This window comes from Emys orbicularis, chromosome 2 (genome assembly GCF_028017835.1).
Source record: "Emys orbicularis isolate rEmyOrb1 chromosome 2, rEmyOrb1.hap1, whole genome shotgun sequence".
NCBI lineage: Eukaryota > Metazoa > Chordata > Testudines > Emydidae > Emys > Emys orbicularis.
Genome location: NC_088684.1, coordinates 236,238,422 through 236,263,784, shown reverse-complemented (window position 1 = coordinate 236,263,784; position 25,363 = coordinate 236,238,422). Strand labels below are relative to the sequence as shown.

The window sequence follows — 25,363 nt, the reverse complement described above, 5'->3', positions numbered from 1 at the left end:
TTAGTAAATTTATAGCAGGAACTGTTATGGATTTCACTCTTGATAATTATTCAACTTGGGACAATCTCTTCCCTAAATCAATCCAAACCTGCCAAAGTATGGTGGTTACTGACACCTCCTAGTGATTGTGGCTAGGGAAATGAATTAACTTTCTTATTAATGTTACTATCATATCCATAATGGGTTGTTGGAAGGACAGTCAATATTTTTTAAATCAACATTTTAAATTATAATTATAAACTGGAGAAAGTGGCTGTGAAGAAGATATGTATCAAGGATATGCTAAATGGCTCATCCTTTCTTACTCTATAACAGTGAGCATGATGGGCCATTTGCTTTTTCATAACAGTATCTGACTTGACACAGCAACTTTTCACAGCTTCCTCTATAGCACTCTTATTTTCTTTTTCTTAGCTTCCTTATTATTTGTGTCTCTATTCATAACCAAGATTTTAAAAATTGTGTATCTTTTCATTGTTATGCATCTCTTTATTTTTATTGTAGTAAAATAGTTTGAATGCTAAAAAATAATTTCCACCAATACATAAAAAAAATCTGTACACCTTTTTCTGAAGATTGCCTATGTTATAGTGTTTTACTGAGAAGAATAGCTGCTCATCCTATCAGTTTTCTTTGAAAACTCAGCACTATTCTGAATTCAAGTCAATTCCTTTATACACCATAGAATTCCATTGTGAATAGTTATGCGAGAATTACAAAAGATTTAGGGCTTTATTTAGACTTGTACTCCACACTAAGATGGATTATCAGAAAGTTTAGATAAAGTATTGGAATTTGAGACTTTTCAAATGTATACAAAATAGATATTCAGCTTCCTCTGACTGGGGTCTTAGGAAAAGTGTAAGAGTCCAAAACTGCACAGAGAATGCAAAAAAGAGAAGAGATTGCCCAAATGAGCAAGCTGCATGAATTCACAGGCACAAAATTAAAACTTTTCTCCTTCACAGGTTAAAAATGTCCTTAGACAACATTATGGTCCCAATTCTGCAACTCTTACTCACACTGAGTAGGACTTGTTCACATGAGTAGTGGTACTCATTAGTGAGTAAATGCTACTTATATTGAATAAACTATGCAGATTCAGCCCCTTTAGTTGCACAACTGGCTCTTGAGAGAGAGAGGAGATAAAAATCTTATTTTCCCAAGCCTAGGTAATTATTAATGTTACTAATTCATCAGTTTCTCCCTCCCCCTGAAAACTGATCCAAAATTTTGAGCCAGCTCTATATATTCCTAATCCTCACACTTGCAATTCCAGAGCATGACTCTTGTGCTACACTGTGCTGTGATTCCAGCAGCAGAAAGTATGAAGGCAGCTTCCTAAAAGCAGCAGTATCAAAAGCATCAACATGATAAACTGCATCAGTTCTCCCAACTTGTAATAAGAAGCTAAGCAGTCCCTGAGCCCTATGCACTGGTGAAGGCTCTTTGTTTATTTTTAAATACCATATAAAATGTTCAGTCTCTGTCAAGATTTGTATTTTTCCCCTTACATGTTAAAAAAAAAAAAAAAAAAAGCTTGCCAAACCCCCATTCAACTATGTAAATAGGACCAATGTTGCCTAGACTCTTATACACATCTTGGTTCTTTTTCACTGCTGAGTAACAGGCAGCCAATAACAATTCATCATTCATCAGAGACAGGGCAAGGTGGTAGAAGAAAAATATGTGCTGCTTCTGGAGTCGTGATGGAAGAGTATTGCTCAAAGATTCTAGATACTGGATCAGACCCATGGTCCATCTAGTCCAGTATCCTGTCTCTGACAGTAACCAGCCCCAGATGCTTCAGTTAAAAAAAATACAAGAAACTTGGCAGTAGACTGATTAGTATAATTATGGGCCTCATCCTAATCCCTAATAGTTAGAGATTGGTTTAAACCCTGATGTATGAGGTTCCCACCCCTTGTACAACTTTTTTGCATTACCTATGACAAATCTGGATACTCTTGTTATCCACATAAACCTTCAGTCCCTTTTTGAATCTTAAATTCTTGACCTCTATGACATGCAGCAATGCGTTCCAGTCTCCATTACATTTGGAGTGGAAAACTATTTCCTTTTATCAGTTTTGTATTTGCTACCTTTCAATTTATTAAAAGGCCCTTTGTTCTTGTGTTATGAGACAGGGAGAGAAGAGGCTCCCAAACTCCCTTCTCTAGGCCATTCATTATTTTATCATGTCCCCTCTTATTTGTCTGCTTTCCAAGGTAAGGAATCTCAACCTTTTAAATCTCTTTTCATGTAAGTGTTTTTCCAGGCCCTTGATCATTCTCACTGCCCTTCTTTAAATCTCTTTGGGTTCTGCAATATCCTTTTGGAGATGGGGTGACCAATACCGTACACAGAATTCTAGGTGAGAACATAGCATTGATTTTACATAATGGCATTATAATATTTTCTGTGTTATTTTTCATCCCATCCCTCATGCATCTTAACACCTTGTTTGCTTTTTTGCCTATATCTGCACACTGAACAGGAACTGTCAACAATGATGCCCAGAACCCTTTTCCAAGTTGATACGGGTCTATGTACAGAATGAGCATCAATTTGGCCCCTTGGGTATAAAAATATTTTTTGGCAAAAAAAAAAAATGTACTGGCATGTGAACTGGGTCATGTAAACACCTTTAGTTGTTCAGGAATTACATGGCACAAGGGAAATAGCTGCTTGCTTGTATATGCACTGGTCACATTTTCAACATATGTGGCCAAATTCTGTTCTTGCACATGCAATGTTAATCTGGAATAACACTTACTTTCTTTTCTTTCTTCTTTTTTTTTTTGGACTGGAGAAAAATACTAGCTGCTAATACTCATTTTGGAAATTGTTTTATGTTAATTCCAAGGGCCAAATTCTCTTCTCGTTTACTTCAGTGCAAATTCAGAGTAACTCCACATAATGCCATTGTGCTGCAATAACTCATACCTGTGCTTTCACTCTTTTTTTTTTTTTTTCTAATTAGTGTTTTCATAAACCCGTTATATAACCCATTATATAAAATGTGCAAATATTCAAAAACTCTTTGGAGTTATGCCATTCCCCTCATAAATTTCATGATGAGTAAAATCTTTAGGGAAACTTAGTTTATTGAATTATGAAAATTGTAAAATTCCACAGGAAAAGTGTCATTCACTTGTAGGTCCTTATGGAACTTAACATGACATTTATTTTTCATGACGAAGACACTTAAAAGTGATGAGTATGTGTCAAATCCTGATGTCTTCATGCACTTGCTATTCCAATCAGCACTAGCTAGAGTTCTGAATGAAAAAGGGTTGAGTAAGAATGTATATCACCCTTATCTTGCAGAATTAGCAATTTTTATATCACATTTAGTGACTGAGTCTGCAGCCCTACACAGACAAAAATTCTACGGAAGTGAACGGGAGTTCTTCCTTTGCAGGAATTCAGGTTTGGATTAGTAGGGTTACCATACGTCTGGATTTTCCCGGACATGTCCGGCTTTTTGGTCCTCAAATCCCCATTCGGGAGGAATTTCCAAAAAGCCGAACATGTCCGGGAAAATAGGGAGGCATGGTAAGGGGACCGCCTCCTCCCTGGGGTTCAACTTTCCCAGCTCCCGCCGCTCTCCCCAGAGCAGCAGCAGCCGGAGCCCGGGAGGAGGCGGTTGCGAGCTGGGATGCCGCCGGCCGGAACCGCTCGGCCAGGGCCGGGGCCGGGGCCGGGCCGGAGCCGCTCGGCTGGGGCCGGTGGGGCCGGGGGTGCTTGGCCGCTGGCCGGAACCAGGGCCCGAGCCGAAATGGGCCGGAGCGTCCGGGGCTGAGGGTGCTCAGCCAGCGCCACTCGGCCAGGGCCGGAACCGGGGCCCGAGCCGAGCTGGAACGACCGGGCTGGGGGTGCTCGGCCGCTGGACGGCGGCCAGAACCGGGGCCCGAGCTAAGCCGGAGCAACCGGGACTGGGGGTGCCCGGCTGGCGCCGCCGGGGCCAGAGCCTCTTGGCCGGCTGCCGGAGGGAGCCGCTCGGCCGGGGGGACGGACTGGGCCGCATCTCCTCGCCCCCCCCCCCCCCAGCCCACCTGCTGCCTGCCTGTTTCAGGCTTCCCGCGAACATTTGATTCGCGGGAAGCAGGGGAGGGGGAGGAGCAGGGGGCGGAGCGTTCAGGGGAGGGGGTGAACGTGGGGCTGGGACTTTGGGGAAGGGGCAGAGTTGGGGAGGGGCTGGGGTAGGGAAGGGGCGGAGTTGGGGCCCCTTGGAGTGTCCTCTTTTTCAAGGGCTCCAATATGGTAACCTTAGGATTAGGAAAGAATTCTCAAAGGAAAGGTTAAAAATATTATTACTGTTCAGGAACTTTTTAAGCTTGCTGGTCTTTTGCAGCTACATGTGGTATATTTACAGCTGAGCAAACAGATCTTTGTGTTTCAGTAGAAATGATGCTGATTACTTACGGTTCTATAGGGAATAATCCTTTTTGCTATTTTAAATATTCACTTATTGGGTTGAAAGTAAATTAGATGAGGGCTGCAGCAAACCTTTTTAGACTTGCAGCACTTTCAAGCTTGATAGATTTTTGTCACACCTCTAACTCTCTTCCAGAAAATGAAAAAAATTATAATCATGCCTCAAGGCAGAATCTGTCAAACAGAGTTTTGGTTTAGAAAATATCATGCAATGCTCTGAAACCTTTCAGCAGTGCAAATGCATGTCCAGCAAGTTGGAGCTAGAAGTCAGTAAATTGACTGATCTACAGAAATGGAAAAACAATTTGAGAGCAATTCTTTCGCACAGTAGAAGCTTCTGGATAATTTGTAATTCCACAGTAATTTACTATATATCTACATTTGTCTCTTAATGTTAGTGGTGAATGCAGAATGCTGTTAGGGTTTGATATGGTGGGACGCTGAGCATATCCTACAAGGTGTTGAGTATTCTTAACTTCCATTGAGCTCAGCTAGTGTTGAAGGCACTCAGTACCTTGCAGGATTATGCCCTAAAATAAAATCAAACAGTCTAAAAATGCTATGCCAGTATAGACACAGTATGAAGCAAAAATGAAAATTATCTTGAGAAAGAAAGGTCAGTGGAAAAAGAACATCAATGCATAATCTACTGAAAATGTATTACATTAATTACAGTAGTTATGTCATCTAACCACTGAATCATTGAGAATTCAATGCATAAAAAAATAATGAGCAAGTCATTTATTTCTGACATTAGTGAGAAGAAAAAATATCAGGGCATGATGTTAACATATACCACCAGAATATTTTTTTAATGATACAAAAATCAGAACAGGGAAAAATTTATAAGGTCATCTTCAAATTATTTCTGGCATTACTTTAAAGTATAAAGAATTAATCAAACTTATTTTATCTGGTAAACTCAAATATCACTTTAAAGTTGCATTCCAGTTGCAGCTATCACATCTGTTGGAGCAGTTTCTTATTTTGTTAGAGCAAGAGAAAGCACTGAAACCACAGGCAGATGGCAAAAATGTCAAATTTGTCTGACTTTAATGAAGCACTAATTTTTCCAGCTAGACTTCTTTTCTGCAAGTAGGATCTGACCCCAGTGATTAATATGCAAACACAATAGTGCTTTTTGAAGTTACTGGACAAATCTACTACTTCATATAGGTTTTGAAGTATTAATGGGGAAAAAGTCTATAGTATTCATGCCGAGATACTGCCAGTATCACTTTCTATTAACTAATGTTGACTATAGCAACTATAACACTGAAGTTCTCAGTCTATTTACAAACTTTAATTGCCATGAAACTGAGATATTTTAAAGCATGCACTAAGTAAATATACTACCATAGTTACAAAACACAGAGGGTACTTAATCAGAAGAGAAGACTTGCAAAAGACTGCAAGAAAACAATGTGTATCTCCACCTTTCACTGATTGGTTATAATAAGCCAACCAAGCCAGGTTTGCCTGGGGCCAAAGGTGTAATTTGACTTCAATATTTGGGGCAGGCAGCTCCAGTCAGGCCAACGGGACTGTGTACGTGTGTGGGGGGGGAATTCAGTGCCTGCCCAGTTTGGGAGAGCAACGCCTCCCCTGCTTCCTTCCTCCTCCCTCTCCCTCCCCCCCCCAAATTACACCCAGGCCTGGGGCAACAGGAAAGAAGACAAAAGAATGATATGGCTCCCTCTTATCTTCCCACTGTAGCCCATCTGTCTGGTGGTGCAGAAGAGATAAGGAAATGGCAATAACAGCATGGATGGATGGCTTGCCCCCACTTGTTGATCACCATGTAGAGGGGGTAAACCAGCTTCCTTACTCACCAGCCTGTCTCTATGAAAGTCATAAAAGTGAGTGCAGGGCAGCTTCTCACTCTTGCCTTGCACCCGGACTTCACTAGATCCTTGCCACCACTCTTGTCTCAAATCATTCGAAGAAAAGCAGCCATCAGCTGCATGGACTGTCTGGCCCTCATCAATGACAGCATTCCAGGTGCCACAGCCAATGCCTGAATACCATTCCACCTCTTGATTGTCACGGTCTCCTCCTCACATGGCTTCTGAGATGCTTGGCCACAGCAGACTTTGTTGCCTAGTACGCATAGCTCTCACACACACATTTACTCCCTTGACTGACAGCAACCCATATAAAAGGGTTGCATAATCTGCCTCTTCTGACATTACAGCTCCAGTCATGCTGATTCACACGTGGTAGAGGATAAGGCTGCCATGCCACAAGATTTCCCGTGGCTGCTCAAGTCTTTCTTCCAAGCTCTCCTCCACATTCCCAGCCTGGTGACTCCTTGAGCAACACACTGAGAAAGTTAGGCAAGCTAACAAGTAGGGGGTTCAGGACTGGTCAGACAGGCTGATAATTCAATGCAGCAATCATTGTTTGTGCCATTTCCTTTTCCAATACACTGCCTACACTCCGAGCCTTTTCTGAGGTGCTGAATGGGACTTGGCTGTTCTGCCTATACTGGGTTACTTGTTTCCAACAGGAAGCACACCCAAGTAATACAAAACAAAACACTGCAGTAAGTGCAGGCCATCTGGTGACTGGCCCCTTCCATAGTTTACCAATGTTGAATCAGGATTTCCCTTTTGGATGCGGTCCTTAATAAACCTTGGGTTAGTTTAGGCTGATTTATCCCTTCTCTTACACTAAAGAAGCTTTGTCAATGACTCTGTTGTCATCCAAGGACTGCAAAAATCCAGTATTAGTCATTTGAATGGGTAAAGGTTTGTGAGGGTAGGACCCTCCTCACCAAATACAACATTAAATTTGCTTTGTTGCTTCTGCCATTTCACCCTGGGCACTTTAATTTATTAAAAGTTGTCTTTGAAGTAGCCTTTCTACTATGATAGACCCATGTGCTACTAGGACCTCAATCCTGCAAAGAATTATGCACATGCTTAACTTTATGCACTGTCATAGTGTGTAAAGTTAAGCATGTATGTAAATCTTTGTTGGATTGGGGGCCTACGTTCCCAGGAAAAATCTGCTATAGTATAGTTTGGGAAGCTGGCATCAAAATACTCAGCTATTATTTAAATAACTATAAAGTTTTCATAAGAATACCCTGTGACATTCTATAACTTGGGGGAGCACCCTATAACCCCCATATTCCTCATTTACATATAATTGTGATATTACATATAAAGCATGCCATGTGAGGTATCATGGGAACGGTTATGATCTGCTGAAAGCCATTGTTCCATCTAAATAGGTATATAATTAATACATATTAAATTATAAGAATTGTGTTGTATGATTTTCACTAAAATAGGCTGTGGGTTTGGGAAGCGCCCAGATACTAACTCTCCAGAGATAACAACAAGGGAAGAGGTAACCAGTGCCCGGGTGGGTGCTGAACAGACATCACCAGCCATTGTCCAGCAGAGGAGTCATAATTCAAGGACTCACTCACAGGAGACAAACAGGGATATTGCTTCTCCTTGTGACTCAGCCCACCAGATCTGCCTGGATTTATGTTCTCCAAACACATGGACTACGGGTATAAAACAGAACACATGCTTGGCCTTTGCTCCTCCCCCCACCAATTCTGCAAGCAACAAGGATGCTCAGAAGACTTAAGACTCCAACAGAGGAGACTGGCCCAGGTTTCAAGGGGGAAACCCAGGGCCATCCTTACCCATACGGACACTACGCAGCTGTGTAGGGCACCAGGAAATTTGGGGCACCAAATTGCCCCAAATTTCCTGGTGCCGTACGCAGCTGCGTGCTGCTCCAGCGGCCAGCCTGATCCCCCGGCCGGCTGAGCCAGCCAGGAAAGCTTCCCCCCGCGCCCACTCCACCCCTTTCTCACAGCCCCCGCCCCTGCTCCGCCCCCACCCCACCTCTTCCCCAAAGCCCCCGCCCCTGCTTCACCCCCACCCTGCCTCTTCCCGCCCCGCCCCCACTCCACCCCTTCCCCTGAACTACATCACAGGGGACTGCAGCAGGGGTCGGGCGCGCCCTGCACTCACCTGGTGACGGAAAGTGGAGCGACCCGGCCCCAGCCCACTCCACTCCGCCGGCTTGTGCTGGGGAGCAGTTTTCCCCCTATCCCCAAAGCCTGCCCCTGCCCCCCACAGACCTTGGGCTCAGCTCTCCCCCCACCCCGCAGAGGCCCAGGGCCAGCCCCTCCCACCCCCTGTGGGGGGGCTGTGTAGAGCACCACAATGTCTAGGGCTGGCCCTGGGGAAATGCGTATTATGAACTGCAATATCCAGCGGGATGAGAAAAATTGCTTAATCTAGATGTTGCCCTGTCTAATAGGGTTGAGAGTTTAGACTGCGTGCTTATATTTTATTTTATTTTGGCAACCACTCTGACTTTTTGCCTATCACCTATAATTACTTAAAATCTATCTTTTGTAATCAATAAACTTGTTTTACTGTTTATATTTACCAGTGAGTTTGCCTAAAGTATTTGGTAAATCTGCTCAGTGTTTAGTAAATCAAACTTTCCATTGATGAAGTGGTGAACCAATTAATAAACTTGCACTTCTTGAGCAGTACAAGACGGTATATTCCTAAGGTCCATGGCGCAGCCCATGCGGCTCTTACTATGTCTGGGTTGCGACACACCCCTCCCCCCCCCCAGAGCCGGGTCCAAATAATTGCTGCGGGCAGCTGTGGTGAGCCACGGACCCTCCTGCCCTGGAGGGTGGGGCGGTCACGAAGGGAAGGGACATGGGCCAGGACTACTCTCGACCCTCACATCCCAGGCAGGTGGCGGATTCACAACATGGCACCCCACAGCTGCCCAGGCTCCCCAGCCATGGTCCAGCTGCCGGCCTGGCCACGATGGGGGGCGGGAGGGTGGGTCCTCAAGTGGACAGCCTAGGCCCATCCATTTTCAAAAAGTGGGAGGGCCATGGCGCCCTGCCCCTCCCATTGCAGTTCTCCTGTTTCTTAGTCTTTACCTGTGCTAGACACAGGAAATGGAGCAAGTAGGTAGGGAAATATGTCTTTAAAATGCATCTCAACCTTCTAAATTCTGTCCCAGGACTGCTCTAAATTGTACTGGTTTGTAATGGCTCTCTGTGGGCCATTATGCTGGCAAAGAACAGCTGGACCCCCCCCCCCCTTCCCTACCCACCCTGACACTCCTTAAGGTAGGGGGGTTCAAAAAGGAAGTGGGGTACTTTGTGGGGATTTGTTCCACCAATTGCTTTAAGGCCTTTTACACTGATCCACATCAGAGAAGACAGTCAGTGCCTTCTAGTGGGAACTCAATTCTCGCCGTCTTTCTCTGGATCATGAGATCCAAGGTGACAGCTTCCTGCATAACTGTTAACATGTCATTGGTTTTCAGACACTTTAAAAATGTTATTAGTGATTTATTCCTCTTTGTAATTAGATTCAGTGATTAGAAGATACCACATTGAATCTTTCTAAACATCTTGTCAGCAAGGAGGAAAAATAGAGGATAAAGATATAATTACTTCTCTGCACATATCTCCAATCCTCTCAGCAAGAGATTTTTAAATAAAGGGCCCAGGACCTCCCTCCATCTCTGTACATGATACTTCCCCCAAACCTGTGGAAACCTCTCTACAGGGCTCCAAAGGATTCCAGCACCATAGAGCTGGAGAAGGCATGGGATAGGGAAACTGGCTGGGTTTCTCCATATTCCCACGGTGGAAACCAGAGACATTACAGCCTGAGGCTTTATTAAGTTGCGCTGCTTTTTCTCTCGGTGATGTAGCCTGCCCCTCTTCCCACCACCGGGATTCTGGGAGAAGCCATGGCAGGGGGAGCCCCTGAAAGCATATGCCTTCTACCGTAGCCATGTTTCCTGGGAGTTAACACAAGTCAGCAAGAAGGGCAGAGACATGGGATGTCCACAAAGAAGCCTCTTGTCTCCTGTTTACCTTGGGGTATCTAGTGGTTAGGAGGATGGTTAACAACAGCAGCGAGGAAAAACTGCATTCCCCTGCCAAGACTTTATAGGCAGGGCCGGCTCTAGGCACCAGCAAAACAAGCTGGTGCTTGGGGCGGCACATTTTTAGGGGCAGCATGGCCGGCGCCAGAATGCCGCCCCTAAAAATGTGCCCCGGCCGCCCTAGCTCACCTCCGCTGCTGCTGCCGCTCGCGTGCCGCTACTCACCCTCCCTCCCAGGCTCTCAAACCTGGGAGGGAGGGGGAGACCCCGAGCGGCCGCGGCGCGCGAAACAGCTGATTCGCACGCCGCTGCTCCCCCTCCCTCCCAGGTTTGAGAGCCTGGGAGGGAGGGGGAGACTCCGAGTGGCCGCAGCGCGCGCGCCGCTTCTCCCCCTCCCTCCCTCCCTCCCTCCCAGGCTTGAGAGCCTGGGGGGACGAGGCAGGGCTGGGGATTTGGGGAAGGGGCGGAGGTGGGGTAAGAAAAAAACGGGGGGGGGGGGGGGGCGGCCAAAATTGTTTTTGCTTGGGGCGGCAAAAATCCTAGAGCCGGCCCTGTTTATAGGAAATTCCCCGAGTTGAAATTTGCAGTTGCTTCTCTCTCACAGAAGGAAGCATTAGACTTGTGCACTTTCAGGGCTTGTCTACACAAACATTTAGTTCACGGCAAGCTAGGGTGCGAATTTACCCTGCACGAGCCTGCTGCGGACCAACTGTCCATGTGAACCCTTCTGATGCACACTAATAGTTCCTTACTGTTCTTTGATCTACTCCCTTCAAAGAGGGGCAGATCAAAGTGCACAAAGGAACTGTTAATGCATGTCAGCAGGGTCCACACCGACAATTGGTTATTGCAGAATAAATTCACACCCCCGTTTGCCACGAACTAAGTTTGTGGAGACAAGCCCTAAGACTCCTTTTTAAATAACTGGCTTTCAACAGAACTCCTTAAATATGACAGATTGCTATGTAAGTGCAGATTAATTAAGGGACACTAATCTTAGCTTGATATGCAGATATAACACTCACTGGTGCTAAAAAGAGCTATATCCTTACAAAGTGAACCTCCCACCCCCATTCCCTAAAAAGTTATTTACATATGCTCTACAAGTGGTTTTGGAAGATAAGTAGTTATAGCCTCACCCCATCCTAGAGCCAATGACCCCAAAATTCAATACAATAGCAATGTAGAAAGTGCCACTTTGTGAAAAGTGTCTTATTTACAGGTGTAGAGACTGGAATCCGAGAAATCACAAGGACAGCATGGGTAGCAGCCATATGACTCTGCCCCCAGCAATGTGTCTCTGCCCTGTTCTGGAGGACCAGCTCTAGCGGTTAGGTGTAAGGGGGCAGTCTCCATGGTCAGTCAGTCCTTTTGTACTGAGAATTACAAGATGGGTGCTATTTACTGCCCAGTGAGATGGTAGTTTGACATGGACACCTGCCTCCATGAACTCATTTTACATGGGCCATCAAATGGTCATGAACTAACACTAACAATCACAAATTGAACCAATGACCTATAAGAAAAAGGCTATGTATCTAGTTACCAGTTCCAGGAATCATCCAGTCCCCCTTCAGAAAAAGAGTTCTTTGTTAATAACTGTGAAGCAGAAAGAGGCATGACAATGGAGGTATTTTAACTTATTAGAAAACAGGTGGGTTCTGCGGAGTTTTGAGGTACTCAAATTGTTACCTATCAATACTGCAGATCTCTTGCTGGTATATACTCAAATAGGAAGTCAGAATTTCTCTAACTGCCTATTATGTAGTTATCTTTAGAGACAGCAGGGTTTAGGTGCGGAGATGAGGTAAAGCAGTGGTCACTTTAATATTCTAAATGTTATCATTTGCCCATAGCTAGAGATTTCCATTCTATTCCAGGATTTTTTTTAAAATGTTGTAAGCTTACTGTTGCTTGGAGAATGTTAATGAAGTGCACACCAGGGATTTGACTAATGCTACTTGGAGTAGGTTTTTTTGCATCCAGTTTATGGCTGTGTAGTCAGTATGATGTACCGACATCCACAACAACAAACAAAATCACACAGACAAGGCTTTACATTGATCAGTGGGAGGGAGTGCCAGTTTCCAAGCACAAAGGTTTCATTATTGTGTTGACAATGGAGCTCTAAAATCACATTTAGGAAAGGGCAAAAAAGACATCAGGATTTGTCTTTCTATCTACTTAATTTTTCTGTTTATCTATTCTGTCCATTTCAGAGATCTCTGCGAGTAGATCAACAAATACCCACAAATGCTAGGTAATAAAGAGGATGGGGGGAACTGAAAGAACAGCTTTGATTGTTGAATTCAGAAAAAAAGCTCTAAGGGCAGGAAAAGGAGGGATAATGGAATTTGGAGGAGGTGGGGCATAAAGAAAAAGAAATAGAATTAAGAAGGTAAATAAAAAGCCACAGTGGCTTCATTTAAAAGGCACATATCATTCCCCATGTGAGCAGTATGACTCTTGGTGTTTACATCTCTAATTTTAGCAATTTGCAGCTCTATCAAGGTTCAAGTTCAAATGAAAGAATAAAATCACAATTTGGTTCAAAATGCTGTCACAGCAAAACATCAGCAAATTATTGTAATTAATAGTCAACAAAATGAGATCAATCAATGGCCCTTCTTGTCTACATTGATTTTTGCACCATTTACTTTGCCCCAAAATTTCTCTGGCTGCATCCCCCTTAACATGACTTTTGAACTTCAGAGACAGGATACTGAGTTTACTTTGGAAAGATGTGACAGATATTTCTGAACTGAGAGAAGGTCATCTTATGACTTCAGTGACACTCCACTGACTGCGATTGGAGCTGCTGTCACAATCACAAGTCAAGCAGCTATTTTTCCACCTTGTCTAAAAAAAATAATAATAATTAAAAACGAGATATGCAATTTATTTTGTTTCAGTAGCTGATGTTATTCCAAATCTTTCCTTTTGCTAGAACTAGTAACACTCAAAAAGGTTGGTGACACTGAGCATGCAATGCTTTGGACTCCCTGATTTCAAAAGGCACTATTTCTGGCTGTCAAAGTAGCTCAACTCTGCTCTCATTCAAGTCAGTGGCAAAACTCATACTGATTTCAGTGGTATGGGTCTGGGCCCTAAATGCACAACTTATAGCATCTCCTGAGAGATGCTGAGCACCCCAAAGTAGTGCTTAGCCCCCTTGAGGATCAAGTCTCTGCTCCTAGAGCATGCATTGTGAACATACGTAGGTTTCCGATGGCCTTCTAATTCACAAAGCTTTTGCACTGGGCCAACAGCATCTTGCTCAAATATTTCCTTTTTTCAGAAACATCTGAAGTTTCATAAAAGTGTTCCCATTAGAACTATCCAAAATTAAACACAGTGTCTGAATTCTCTGGTCTGTACCATCTGCCTAATTTCAAATTAAACTGGCTAGAGATTCCACAGGAGAATTATCCCCTTCGTAGGAGAAATATCTGCTTGTGTTGCTGCTTCCTACGTCAGCTGCCCCCTCAATTAGAGAGAGGAAGTGGCATGTCAGGGGACAGTGCATAATGGAGCTGAGCTCTATTACAGCTGATGCTCAGCTGGTATAAGCTCTGAAGTGCATGCTAGTGGTGGAAGTTAGAAAGTAGCAATAGGCCCTTCTAGCTTCCACTGGGGCCAGGTGGAGGAGGATCAGGACCGGTTCCCTATGGCCACCACTCTACAGCGTCCACGCTGGATGTTTTAAATTAAAGTCTGTTTCTCTTGCATTAGTTTACATAAGCCATAGTAGGCAATGCTGTATTTGTACACTTGTTTCAGAGTGTGCTGCAGTAGAGGTGTTTAGTGTTGAAGAGCAATTCGAAATTTTGCAGTTACTTTTGGGGGATCCTAAAGAAACTGTAAAAGGTCTAACTACTCATTTGCAAATTACACATACAGAATTAACCTAAAACTCCATTTTAATCAATAATCACAAAAGCTATTTGTGAGCAGTGGGGGGTTTTGTGAGGAGAGAGGGGAAATTGTTGGTTTGGTTTTTGTTTTTTTATTTCTTTTTATGTTAGTTTCAGCATAAGGTCTTAGGCTTGGTCTACACTTACCCCCCAAGTCGAAGTAAGGTACGCAAATTCAGCTACGTGAATAACGTAGCTGAATTCGACATACCTTACTTCGAACTTACCGCGGTTCAGACGCGGTCCACACGCGGCAGGCAGGCTCCCCCGTCGACTTCGCGGTACTCCTCTCGTCTAGCTGGAGTACCGCAGTCGACGGGGATCACTTCCTGGTTCGATTTATCGCGTCCACACCAGATGCGATAAATCGAACTCGGAACTTCGATCCGCAGCCGTCGAACTACCCGGTAAGTGTGGACTAGCCCTTAGTGTAGAAAGGCTAAAGTGAGGGCTGGAAAAGAAAACAATTGCACCAGTACAGTATCCACAAAGATATCACAAAGATCAGTAATAATAGACTGCAAGATGCAGATCTGTTAACGTAACTGTGAATTATAGTTTGGCTGTAATCAAAAACAGCGCTGCTCCTAATCACAAAAGGCGAGGATTTTGGCTTCTATGTAGTACAAAACTGTTTGAACTGTGGCCTCCTTATGAGGAATTGCTGAGGAAAGGGTGGAGAGCATTAATAGCAGGGGAGAAAATTTAGTTTATAGAAAATCTTTGTAGAACAGACTTGTTTCAGGTTTTTAATGAACATACTATAACTTAGTGCAGATCCTTATTCTGTGAGTGAGTCCTTCCTTCATATGCTGTGGGTGGGTAATGAATGTGCTCTTTTTCATTTCTCAGAAAACTCTAATCTCACAAAAAAATCATTGTACTATAGCAACTCTGAACCCAGACTACACTGGAAACATTGGAATTCCCTGAGTACAGTGCATGGGCTGTATTCTCTGAAAGAAACATTCAGTATTTCATGATATAGTTTTGTGTGTTTTCAGCATACTTATGTAACTCCAACTCCCCACTCCCCCACAATCACAAACTTATTTTCTAATTAACCTCTAAGAAGGCACAATTCTCATGTTATATAATATTACAGGGAGGCCTTAGGAAGAAGCTCTATGTTCTTTTATATGAAATGACTTCCTACTAAATAGCTATGGCAAAAGGTGCTAAAGTCATGCATGTTCTATGAGTCAATGTACACTCACCCTCTTTTGTCCCAATGGGCCATCAACCTTCCTAGGGTTCCTTTGCGTTGTACAGGAGCAACACAAAAGGAGAACTGATGAGCAGGCTTTGCTTTTCAAGACCATGCACTCCTGGGTGAGTTTCTCAGGTAAAAAGCCCAGAGGATAAGGCAGGAAAGGGAAACAACACTGTTTTAGCAGTTAGATTGGAGTGAGAGTCAAAGACAACAGAGGCCCAGGCAGGGCCGGCTCCAGGCACCAGCCTGGCAAGCAGGTGCTTGGGGCGGCCACTCCGGAGGGGGGCGGCACGTCCAGCTATTCGGCGGCAATTCGGCGGAAGGTCCCTCACTCCCGCTCGGAGCGAAGGACCTCCCGCCAAATTGCCGTCGCAGATCGCGATCGCGGCTTTTTTTTGGCTGCTTGGGGCAGCCAAAACTCTGGAGCCGGCCCTGGGCCCAAGAGAGCTGCCTCTTGGTAAAGTGCAGTGGTGCAAAGATTGGCTGAGGACACTAAAAGAGGGAATTGTCAGTGTGCTGTTTGTGACCTCTTCCATTCAAGGAACAAGACTTGTGTACATTCTGCACATAAAAGAATTGCACCAAGAATTACTCTGCTGTGTCTCCCAATTTCGGCTCTAACAGCAAACTGAGTTGCAAGGCCACAGAATCTGCTGTTAGTCAAGAAAGGGGCAACTATATGTTTTCCCAAGTAGGATTGATAGCATTGAATCCACTGTATGTATTACAGATGTGTAATGTGATATGTAATGCATCATTATTGGTTTAGGAGCAAAATCCAGACCCAAGTATAAGGAATTGTAAATTACATAACAGTAAGTGGGAGGAAAGGGATTAAGGGAATATAAGAAAGTACAGAGAGCCTCAAACCCCTCTCACACAGGTTTTACACTGATCCAGTGAGAGGAGAACCAGGCCTCGAGGGGCACACAGAAGGTAAAATGTACACTTCTGATTTACCTCAGAGTTTGGCCATATATTTTTGTTTTACTTTCTTAAGGCCCAATACACCTCTACCCAGATATAACACTGTCCTCGGGAGCCAAAAAATCTTACCGCATTATAGGTGAAACCACATTATATCGAACTTGCTTTGATCCACTGGAGCGTGCAGCCCCGCCCCCCTGGAGTGCTGCTTTGCCACGTTATATCCGAATTCGTGTTATATCGGGTCGCGTTATATCAGGTGGTTCTTCCTTGCATTCATCAGTAGAGCCCCCCAGAGGACGACAATTCCATTTTGTGGCCACTTCTGAGGTTTTGACATTTGTTTTCATTCCATATTGGAATATATTATTGAAAGAGCATATTTAGCTGAAATTTCATTTAGTCAAAAATGTTCAAACCAGCTCTACTGAACAGGAAACATAATGCATGTCTGTGTGTCTGTGTGGATTACTGCAATGTGCTGCATATAGGGCTCTATAAGGGGCTGATCTGTGGCCTGCAGCTAGTGTAGAATGTGGCCATGAGAATTAAGCTGGGGGTAGCAGAAGAGAATCTGCCTATCCACCACTTTGCCCCTCTGAACCAGCAGCTGGTGTACGAACTAAATCCAAATCCTTCATTGTAATTTTTCAAAGCCACAAATGGACTTTATCCTACTGATATATTTGAGCTTTTAACTCCATATATTCCATTTCAGGAAGAATACCGGAGGTCCAAAGATGTGCAAAACTGCAACTCGTATCTTTGCTCCACTGTCTTGTGTCTAGGGAAGGTCCTAAACCCTTAAATTAAGGAGTGCCATGGGCCTATTTAAAAAACTATCTGAGTTTACTTTTTGGAAAGGTAAGTGGCATGGCATATTGATTAGATTGTAATCATTGTATCTATTTGATCTTACCAGTTCTGAGGAAATAAGAAGAAGAAGAATCGGGAAGGCAAACGCTGCATTTGGAAGACACAAACATCTGGCAAGTCAAAAACACCTCCCTCAAGACAAAACTGAACGTGTACAAAGCAATTGTTATCACCATCACATATAGCAGTGAGACATGGCAACTGACCAAGAAAGATACGCAAAAGCTGAATGCATTCCATCACAAATGTCTGAGAAGAATATTGGGAACAACATATAGAGATAGGAAGATGAATGAAGAAGTCAGAAAAATTACCGGACAAGGCACCCTCTCACAAATAATCTACAAAAGAAGACATCAGTGGCTGGGACATGTGCGGAGAATGGAAAAAGAATGCTTACCAAAATACCGCCCTGGAATGGAAACCAGAAAACGCAAGAAGAAAAAGAGGAATAACATGGACATGAACAGTTCTGAATGACATCAAGCACCTCAACATGAAATGGGAAGATTTAGCGAGAAGGGCAGTTGATAGGCAAGGATGGCAAATGTGGGTAGCCCAATGTACAGCAAAGCACGGAATGGACTAAGGTCTAAGGTCTAACGTTTTAAATAGTCTATGCAGTGTTTTTGTGAGCCATTTACAATACTACTGCAGCTAGGCATAAACAAACACAAACGCACAACTATAGAGCTGACCCTTCTGAAGGCTGCCAATTGCCCTCTTAACATGGCAAGAGTTGGCAATTAGTATGGGTAAAGGAATTCATTACAATGGGGAAAAATTGAGGGGAGAATAGGAATGATGTACTATTATTGCCTAATGACATATTGTAGGTTGCTTTTCTTCTTTGGCAAATCTGACTCTCAGAAGTCCCAAGTACAGGGGGCCTATCATCTCCCAGCTAAGCAACTCTGACACAATTGGCAGGAAACACAGTTTCCTCTCCACTTTTCCATCAAAGGAATTGGGGTTTGTCTTCTACTCCAAGGAAAGCAGAAGGGGGTTTGAACCCCTACAATCACTCTCAGTTCTCTCCAACTCCTTGGTAGCATGGCTTATTCCATCATCAGCCACTGCCCCAGAACTCCCCAGAGGGAGCCACAGTATGGAGTAAAACAGCCAGTAAGATCCATGGATTTGGGGTGAGGTACGGTGGAGACAAGGTAGGGTGGAACAGCAGCTGTTCTCCTAACGCTGGCTCTCTGATCTTGGGCCTATATCCCAGAAAGAGCCCAGTCCTTGCAGGGATCCTGTTGGAGCAGCTTCAGCAGGCCCAGGGGAAAGAAGTAAATGATGCTGTGGAGGTGGCACTGCCCTCTTCTGAGCCTTTCCCTCCCTACATCCATAAGGATTTTATCCTTTCTGGCACACAAGCAGATAGGACAATTGGGTCCATACTATGGAAATTTAGTTTGCATGGTGGGTTTTACTTCTAGACCGGGGTGGGCAAACTTTTTGGCTCGAGGGCCACGTCTTGGTATGGAAATTGTATGGCGGGTCATGAATGCTCACAAAATTGGGGGTTGTGGTGCGGGGGGGGGGGTGAGGGCTTCGGCTGGGGGTGCAGGCTCTAGGGTGGGGCCAGAAATGAGGAGTTCAGGATGTAGAAGGGGGCTCCAGGCTGGGGCAGGAGGTTGGGGTGCGGGGAGGGGAGTGAGGGCTCTGGCCAGGGGTGCAGGCTCTGGGGTGGGTCTAGGTATGAGGGGTTGCGGGTGCAGGAGGGTGCTCCAGGCTGGAACTGAGGGGTTCGGAGGGCAGAAGGGAGATCAGGGCTGCGGCAGGGGGTTGGGGCACGGGAGGGGGCCAGGGGTGCAGACTCCAGGCGGCACTTACCTCAAGCAGCTCCTGGAAGCAGCGGCATGTCCCCACTCTGGCTCCTACATGGAGACGGAGCCAGGCAGCTCTGCGCACTGCCCCGTCCACAGGCACCGTCCCTGCAGTTCCCATTGGTTCCCAGCCAATGGGAGCTGCAGGGGCGGCAGCTGGGGCAGGGACAGCGTGCGGAGCCCCCTGGCTACCCGTACGTGTAGGAGCTGGAGAGGGAATGTGCCGCTGTTTCCACAAGCCACAGCACACACAGAGTGGGGCAAGCCCCCGACCCTGCTCCCCGGCTGGAGCGCCGGAGCAGGGCAAGCCCCTGACTCCGCTCCCCGGTAGGACCTCGAGGGCCAGGTTAAAACTCTGAAGGGCCAGATGCGACCCCCGGGCCGTAGTTTGCCCATCCCTCTTCTAGACTCTGGAACCAGTGCATTTCCTTTATGAATGTCATGGTCCATTGTACTTAGCACAATTTTTTAAAGTGTGGCAGTTTTGCACTACCCCGTCACTCAAACTTCATCAGGTGCAGTAATTATGCTATACCATCAAATTTATAACATCAGGATATTAACAGGTGAGCTGCACTACTAAAGTATATATGAAGGTAACATGGTAGCAGTAATGCACGTTTAATGCAAGGTTACCATTTAGTTATACAAACTACAATAACTTGTGTTTAGTCATTATGGTCCCCAATCATGCTTTCCTTTCCCACCCCAAACTCCCACAGACATCAATGGGAGTTATGGAAACTCAAGGAACACAGGACTGAGCCCCTTCTGTAATAGATCACCGGTGGTATAAGAGCTTCAGATGGAAAAATTAAACATCTTAAAGAAAAAAGAAAAAAACATTTCTTTGGCTTCCTATATTTCTTCCTTTTCTCTAGCAGTACCAAGCAGACTTCTGTGACTGGGGTGGGGGAATACTCTCCCTGCAATTGTCTTGCCTGTGAAACTAGCTAGCTTTATTCAGTTTAAATCCCCTCAAGTAGATTATTCTATTAATTCTGTAGCTTCGGCTGACCCAATAACTTAAAAACCACCAGTACTTTACTGGCTAAAGGTCCTGTAAAATTTTAACCTTGAGCCTAGCATTGAAATTTATTTGCAAACAACTCATCTTGGCTATTGTAACATTCTATTACAGTCTATTTTTTTTTAAATTCTGTTATAATATTTAATTTTCTTCTCTCCAGCTTTTAGAGATCAGAAAACATAAATTCACAATCTATATATGTGAAGGAAATTAGTGGGTTTTTAGGGTTAGAGGGCATTAATACTGGAGCTTATCTTTCTCAACAACTAAAAACATTATTATATTACATGCTCTACTGTATGTTAACTCTGCTAAACTCTTATTCCTCCCTATGAACATGAAAATAAAAACGAAATTGTCATTTATTTTTGCTCTTTTACTTTACCAAGTTCCCCCACAGAGTTTTGGGGGAAGTTTCCAAAGTCTCTCAAAATATCAACTGAAAGTATTTCTATGTAAAGGACTGTTAGCTGATAGCAATAGTAGGCTCTTATCCTCTCTGTGGACCAAGTGCTAGAGAAAGAAATGATCACATATGTTAGGGCAGTGTATTACTTTCTCGCTCTCTCAGACTAAATTATCCTGATTTTGTGACGTCCACTGGAGTGCAAATTCTCTCACATCAGTTACAGATCAGTGCCAAAGAGCCAGTCATACTGAACAATCAACCCTAACAATATTCTTTGTGGTTTCAAAAAACAAATGGGGACCTGCCAGCCATCTTGGACTATTAAGTAAAGGGCACATCGCTATGCCTTCAGCTCTCTGGGAAGGTGGATTGTATATACCCAATTGCTGTCAGTTAAAGCATGATTGTACCATCTTACAAAGGTAATGGTTCAAATGACTCAGGATGTCATTACTCTGCAACATAACAGTGTCATTGCTGAATGTATGTTGGTGGAATAGGTTAAAAGAGTGTCCCTAATAACCGGTAGAAGTAGCTTCAAGGCAAACAGAGGAGCCACTAGCTCTGTGGTCCACTGAGGATATGTCTACACTGCAATGAGAAACCCGCATCTGGCCCATGCCAGCTGACTCGGGCTTGTAGGGCAATTTCATTGCAGCGTAAACTTCCAGGCTCGGGCTGGATCCCAGACTCTAGGACCCTGCAAGGTGGGAGGGTCCCAGAGCTCAGGCTCTAGCCTGAACCCAGAAGTCTACACTGCATTGAAACAGCCCCCTCCACCCGAGGCTTTGCTGTGTAGGCATTTGCATAGGTCCTGTAGGTGCTACCACAAAGATGTGCAGCCAACACCCCACATTTTCACACCAAATGTTTGTGGTTAGGAAGTAAGTGGTTCTACAATGGACTTACATGAATTTTGACAGGTGACTCCATTGTGCCTTCATTTGAAAATGTAGCACCTAAAGTCAATTTTTTAAAGATAAGCCCCATATTACTGTATAATTAAAAGGAAAACAATAATAGCACAGGTGTTGTCATGTAACTGCAGGTCAACTGGTCATGGTTTAGGGCCAGCCATTTCATTGTTTTTATGGAAATCTGAATCCATCGTCAGACTCTAAATTCTTGTTTTCTGAACAGTACCCAGCTTCTACTGACCACACTGCAGAGCTGAGACATTCAGCTTAAAAGGATATATCATCATCTCCTTACAGCCAGTCAAGCCAGAGCAGCTGAGCTGGGACCCCCATGGGAAAAAATAAGCAGGGAGGTAAAACAGACGTAATAAAAAGTCAAGATATACTAGATATCTGATTTAGCCAAGCCAGCAATTCTTTGTACTTAAAAAATAATGCAGAACATTACTGAAGACCCTCAACATTCTCCAGTAGGATTATGAGGTTATAAACAAAACTAACAGCAGTTTATAGGAGTGACCAGCTAATCTCCCCAAATCTACATATGCTAATATGTATAAGTGAACTTTTCCCTGATCTGAATTACTCTGCCAGCAATATCCTTTCATGAACCACTTCTGTAATTCAGCCTGGGAATTGGTACAAGTAAATTTATACACAGCACTATTATATTATACCTGAGGAAACAGAACAGTCAGACAGTGGTGCTTTCTCTGCACAAAATATTAATCTCTAGGCAGACAGAAGCAGCACAGGGAACATCATAATAATCAGACAGTTTGCATTTCTTTTGGATTATTCTCTGTGTAAATTATGCATCATTGGTAAGAAAATAAATTCTGTCCAACAATAAACTACTGACTTGTTCTGAGAATGGACACTAAGATTCCTATGCGAGTCACAGATGTTATTTATACTTTTTGTCACTTTAATCCTTTTAAACGTGTTTATTCTTAGTAATCTCCTTTGTAGTGGGGCATATTCACAAGCATTGAGAATGTGCAGTTTAACCCCATTGGGAACAATAAAAAATATCAACTCCATTTCCAGCCAGCTACATTTCACAGCCCTTCAGCAGCATTTTGAAACTCTGAAGGGTTGATCTTGTGCTGACACTTTACAGTTTTAGTGAATGTAGTTATGCTGGTGAATACATTTCAGGTTGTAGGAACTCCTGATAAACTACCAAAGGAGCTCTGGTGACAGAAAACTGTGCGTTTAGCCAGGAGACTAAGCTGAAAAATACACTACATGTCAAGTAGCCTGATCAATATAATAATTTGCTCCAGGCTGGAACAAATTACAGACTCTAGTTGAAGACCCACAAGTACTACATTCTCTTATATACTATATCTTGTGCTTTGAAGGAAGTTTGTAAGACTTTTTATGAAGCAACAGATATGCCAAAAGTGCTTTGATGGTGGCAAAATCTGTATTTAGTTAGAAGGTTGAACTGCTACATAAACTGTGAATCAAGTTGTCTGATCAATATAATAGCTGCAGGCTACAAAGAATTAGTGTCTCTGGTTGAAGAGACAAGTACTGTATAATAGACACTGCAGCTTGTGCAATGTAGGCAACAATGTAAAGCCATTTATGAAAAAAGCAGAAGTTGCTGCAAAGCATGTAGCTGCTGAATAATTTCATTAAATTGTTGACACTTCTGCCCAGAGGCTATGTGCCTCAGTTCAACACATTCTTATTGTCGGGTTCTCACGTTTCCTCCCTATATTTGACATCAGGTACCAAGGCAGTGACATTAGTCAGCTGGCTTTCAACAAGGACTAGTGAGAATTTCAGAGGGAACAAAACCAAAAAACAAAACCCCACTGGCCTGGATTTGATTTCCTTTTGATAAACATAGCTAAGATGTCACCTGACAGATCCAGCATGCGAGTTTAAATACAGCACTTAGAACCCTTAACAGCAGAGGTCATTATATGCACTATTACATGCCAGCTTGTCAGCCAAATGTGCAGACAGTATCACAAACAGTAACAGAGGACACAGAAAGCTGTGTTTTAGGAACAGAATCCAATTTGTACCTTACCTGTCTCTTTGTCTTGGACTGCTTCTAGGTGCAAGTCATTCAGAAGGTGCTCCAAAATCTTCTCTGGAGTCCCCGATACCACCACATATCTATCAGAAAGCAGAGAGTCCACAGAGTCATCCTCAACTGAAGACTGTGAGCGGCTACTCCATTCATCCTCCTCATCCTCTTCATCAATATATTTAAAATAAGGCACATCAAATGTAGGCAAGGGAAGCTTTCTGCCTAGTAAGGCAGCAGAATCCTTCCTGTCTAAATGAGGGTCAAAGATCCTCAGCCTGGAACTTCCCATAGTGTAGAGTTAATAACAAAGACATTCCCTAAATGCTACAATATCTTGCCATCTTATTTCTCTTGCTGGTAGCTGAGTCCATCTGGCTGCTGAAAGCTCTGCAGTCAGCTTGTGTGTGCGTCTCTCTCTCTCTCTCTCTCTCTCTCTCTCTGAGCGCCCAAGGAAAAAACTCTTACCTCCAATCATTCTCGGCACTCCCTGATGTGGGGGCTGGGCTATGTGACGACACTTTCCTAAGCACCAGAACATCTTGGTCTTGTTCCTTCACTTGAATAGTAGATACTTCATCATTCTGCTTTAATTTGGAGGGGGAGGAGGGAATAACAGAAAAAGAAAGTGGTAAATTCTCATGGGATTTGGAAAAAATTGAGGGAGCTGATTAGAGCTACATTTTCTCCCTATGGAAGCTGCTACACACTGCAATTTCTGTCCATAATTTATACTCCAAAGCTTCACAATGCATCAGGCATCTGGGCAGATCTCTTGCTTGCCTTTTATATATATTAGCAGAGCTGGAAATGAGGGAGAATTCCCTTTGCTGAAGTATTTAAATTAAGAAACAGGGTCAATACATCTGGCTGGACAGCTGAAATGAAGAAAGGTTCCCCTTTGTGACTTTTGTTACCAGTTTTAAGCACAGTGTATTAGAGGGTTATTCACAATACCAGTGATGTATTCATCTTCCATTTGAAGAATGCATGTTTCACTATTTTTTTAATTAATAAACTGGAAGACTGCTTACAATAGTCACAGAATTGCAAACACTTTCACAGCACTCTAACAGAAGGTAACTTACTACTCAAACAAAACGTACATGCTGTAAAACTACTCTTGTGTGTTTAAATAGAGGCAGTAAAACTAGTGAGATCAAAGATCATATATATGTTTCTAAGCCTCTATTTGTATTTTGCATTCAAATTTCCCTCCTTCTCAACAACCTTTTAATTATAAAAACAAGACAACACAGGAAGTTACGCCCCATGAGCATCCATAGTTTGAATCTGAGCTAAAGTGAGATTTGGACATTATGGGTCAGTGCACTGATTTTCTTCATCTAGGTTCCCTTAAACAGGAGGGAGCTGAACAATCATTCGTTTCTGCTCACGCAGCCTATATCCATGAGCACAGAGCAACTAAAGCAAGCTGACTGTGCAGTGTACGAGATGAGGGTTTGCTGCTGACTGAGCAGCGTGCATTGAAACATAGTGACTGATGAAGAGCTTCTGACCACAGTGAGATTCTCCTGGCAGACCCTGCCACAAGTGCATGAAGCCGCACAAAGAGAGGCAGGAAACGTAAATGCAAACAGATATTTCAGCCACTGCTGCTGCAGCTCTGACAATGTATTAAAAATATCAAAAATGCTTCATGGTAATTTGGTTTGGCATTACACTGTTCAGTAATTGTTGTTTGCAGTGTAGTAGTAGCCGTGTCGGTCCCAGGATATTAGAGAGACAAGGTGGGCAAATATCTTTTCTTGCATTTTGCTGTGATGCTGGGAATACCTTTCCCAGACCTCAAGAAGAGCTCTGTGTAGCTTGAAAGTTTGTCTCTCTGACCAACAG

General features: G+C 43.8%; 1 protein-coding gene across 1 annotated transcript in view; it reads right to left on the bottom strand.

Annotated features, from left to right (window-relative positions):
* RAPGEF5 (Rap guanine nucleotide exchange factor 5) overlaps positions 1-25,363 on the bottom strand; it is a 257,733-nt gene that overhangs the window by 66,595 nt on the left and 165,775 nt on the right. Inside the window, exons 10-11 of the mRNA XM_065399415.1 lie at positions 23,975-24,093; positions 23,507-23,595 (exon numbers count right to left, since the gene is read on the bottom strand). Coding sequence (XP_065255487.1) covers positions 23,507-23,595; positions 23,975-24,093 — 208 coding nt within the window. The remainder of the gene's footprint in view (positions 1-23,506; positions 23,596-23,974; positions 24,094-25,363) is intronic.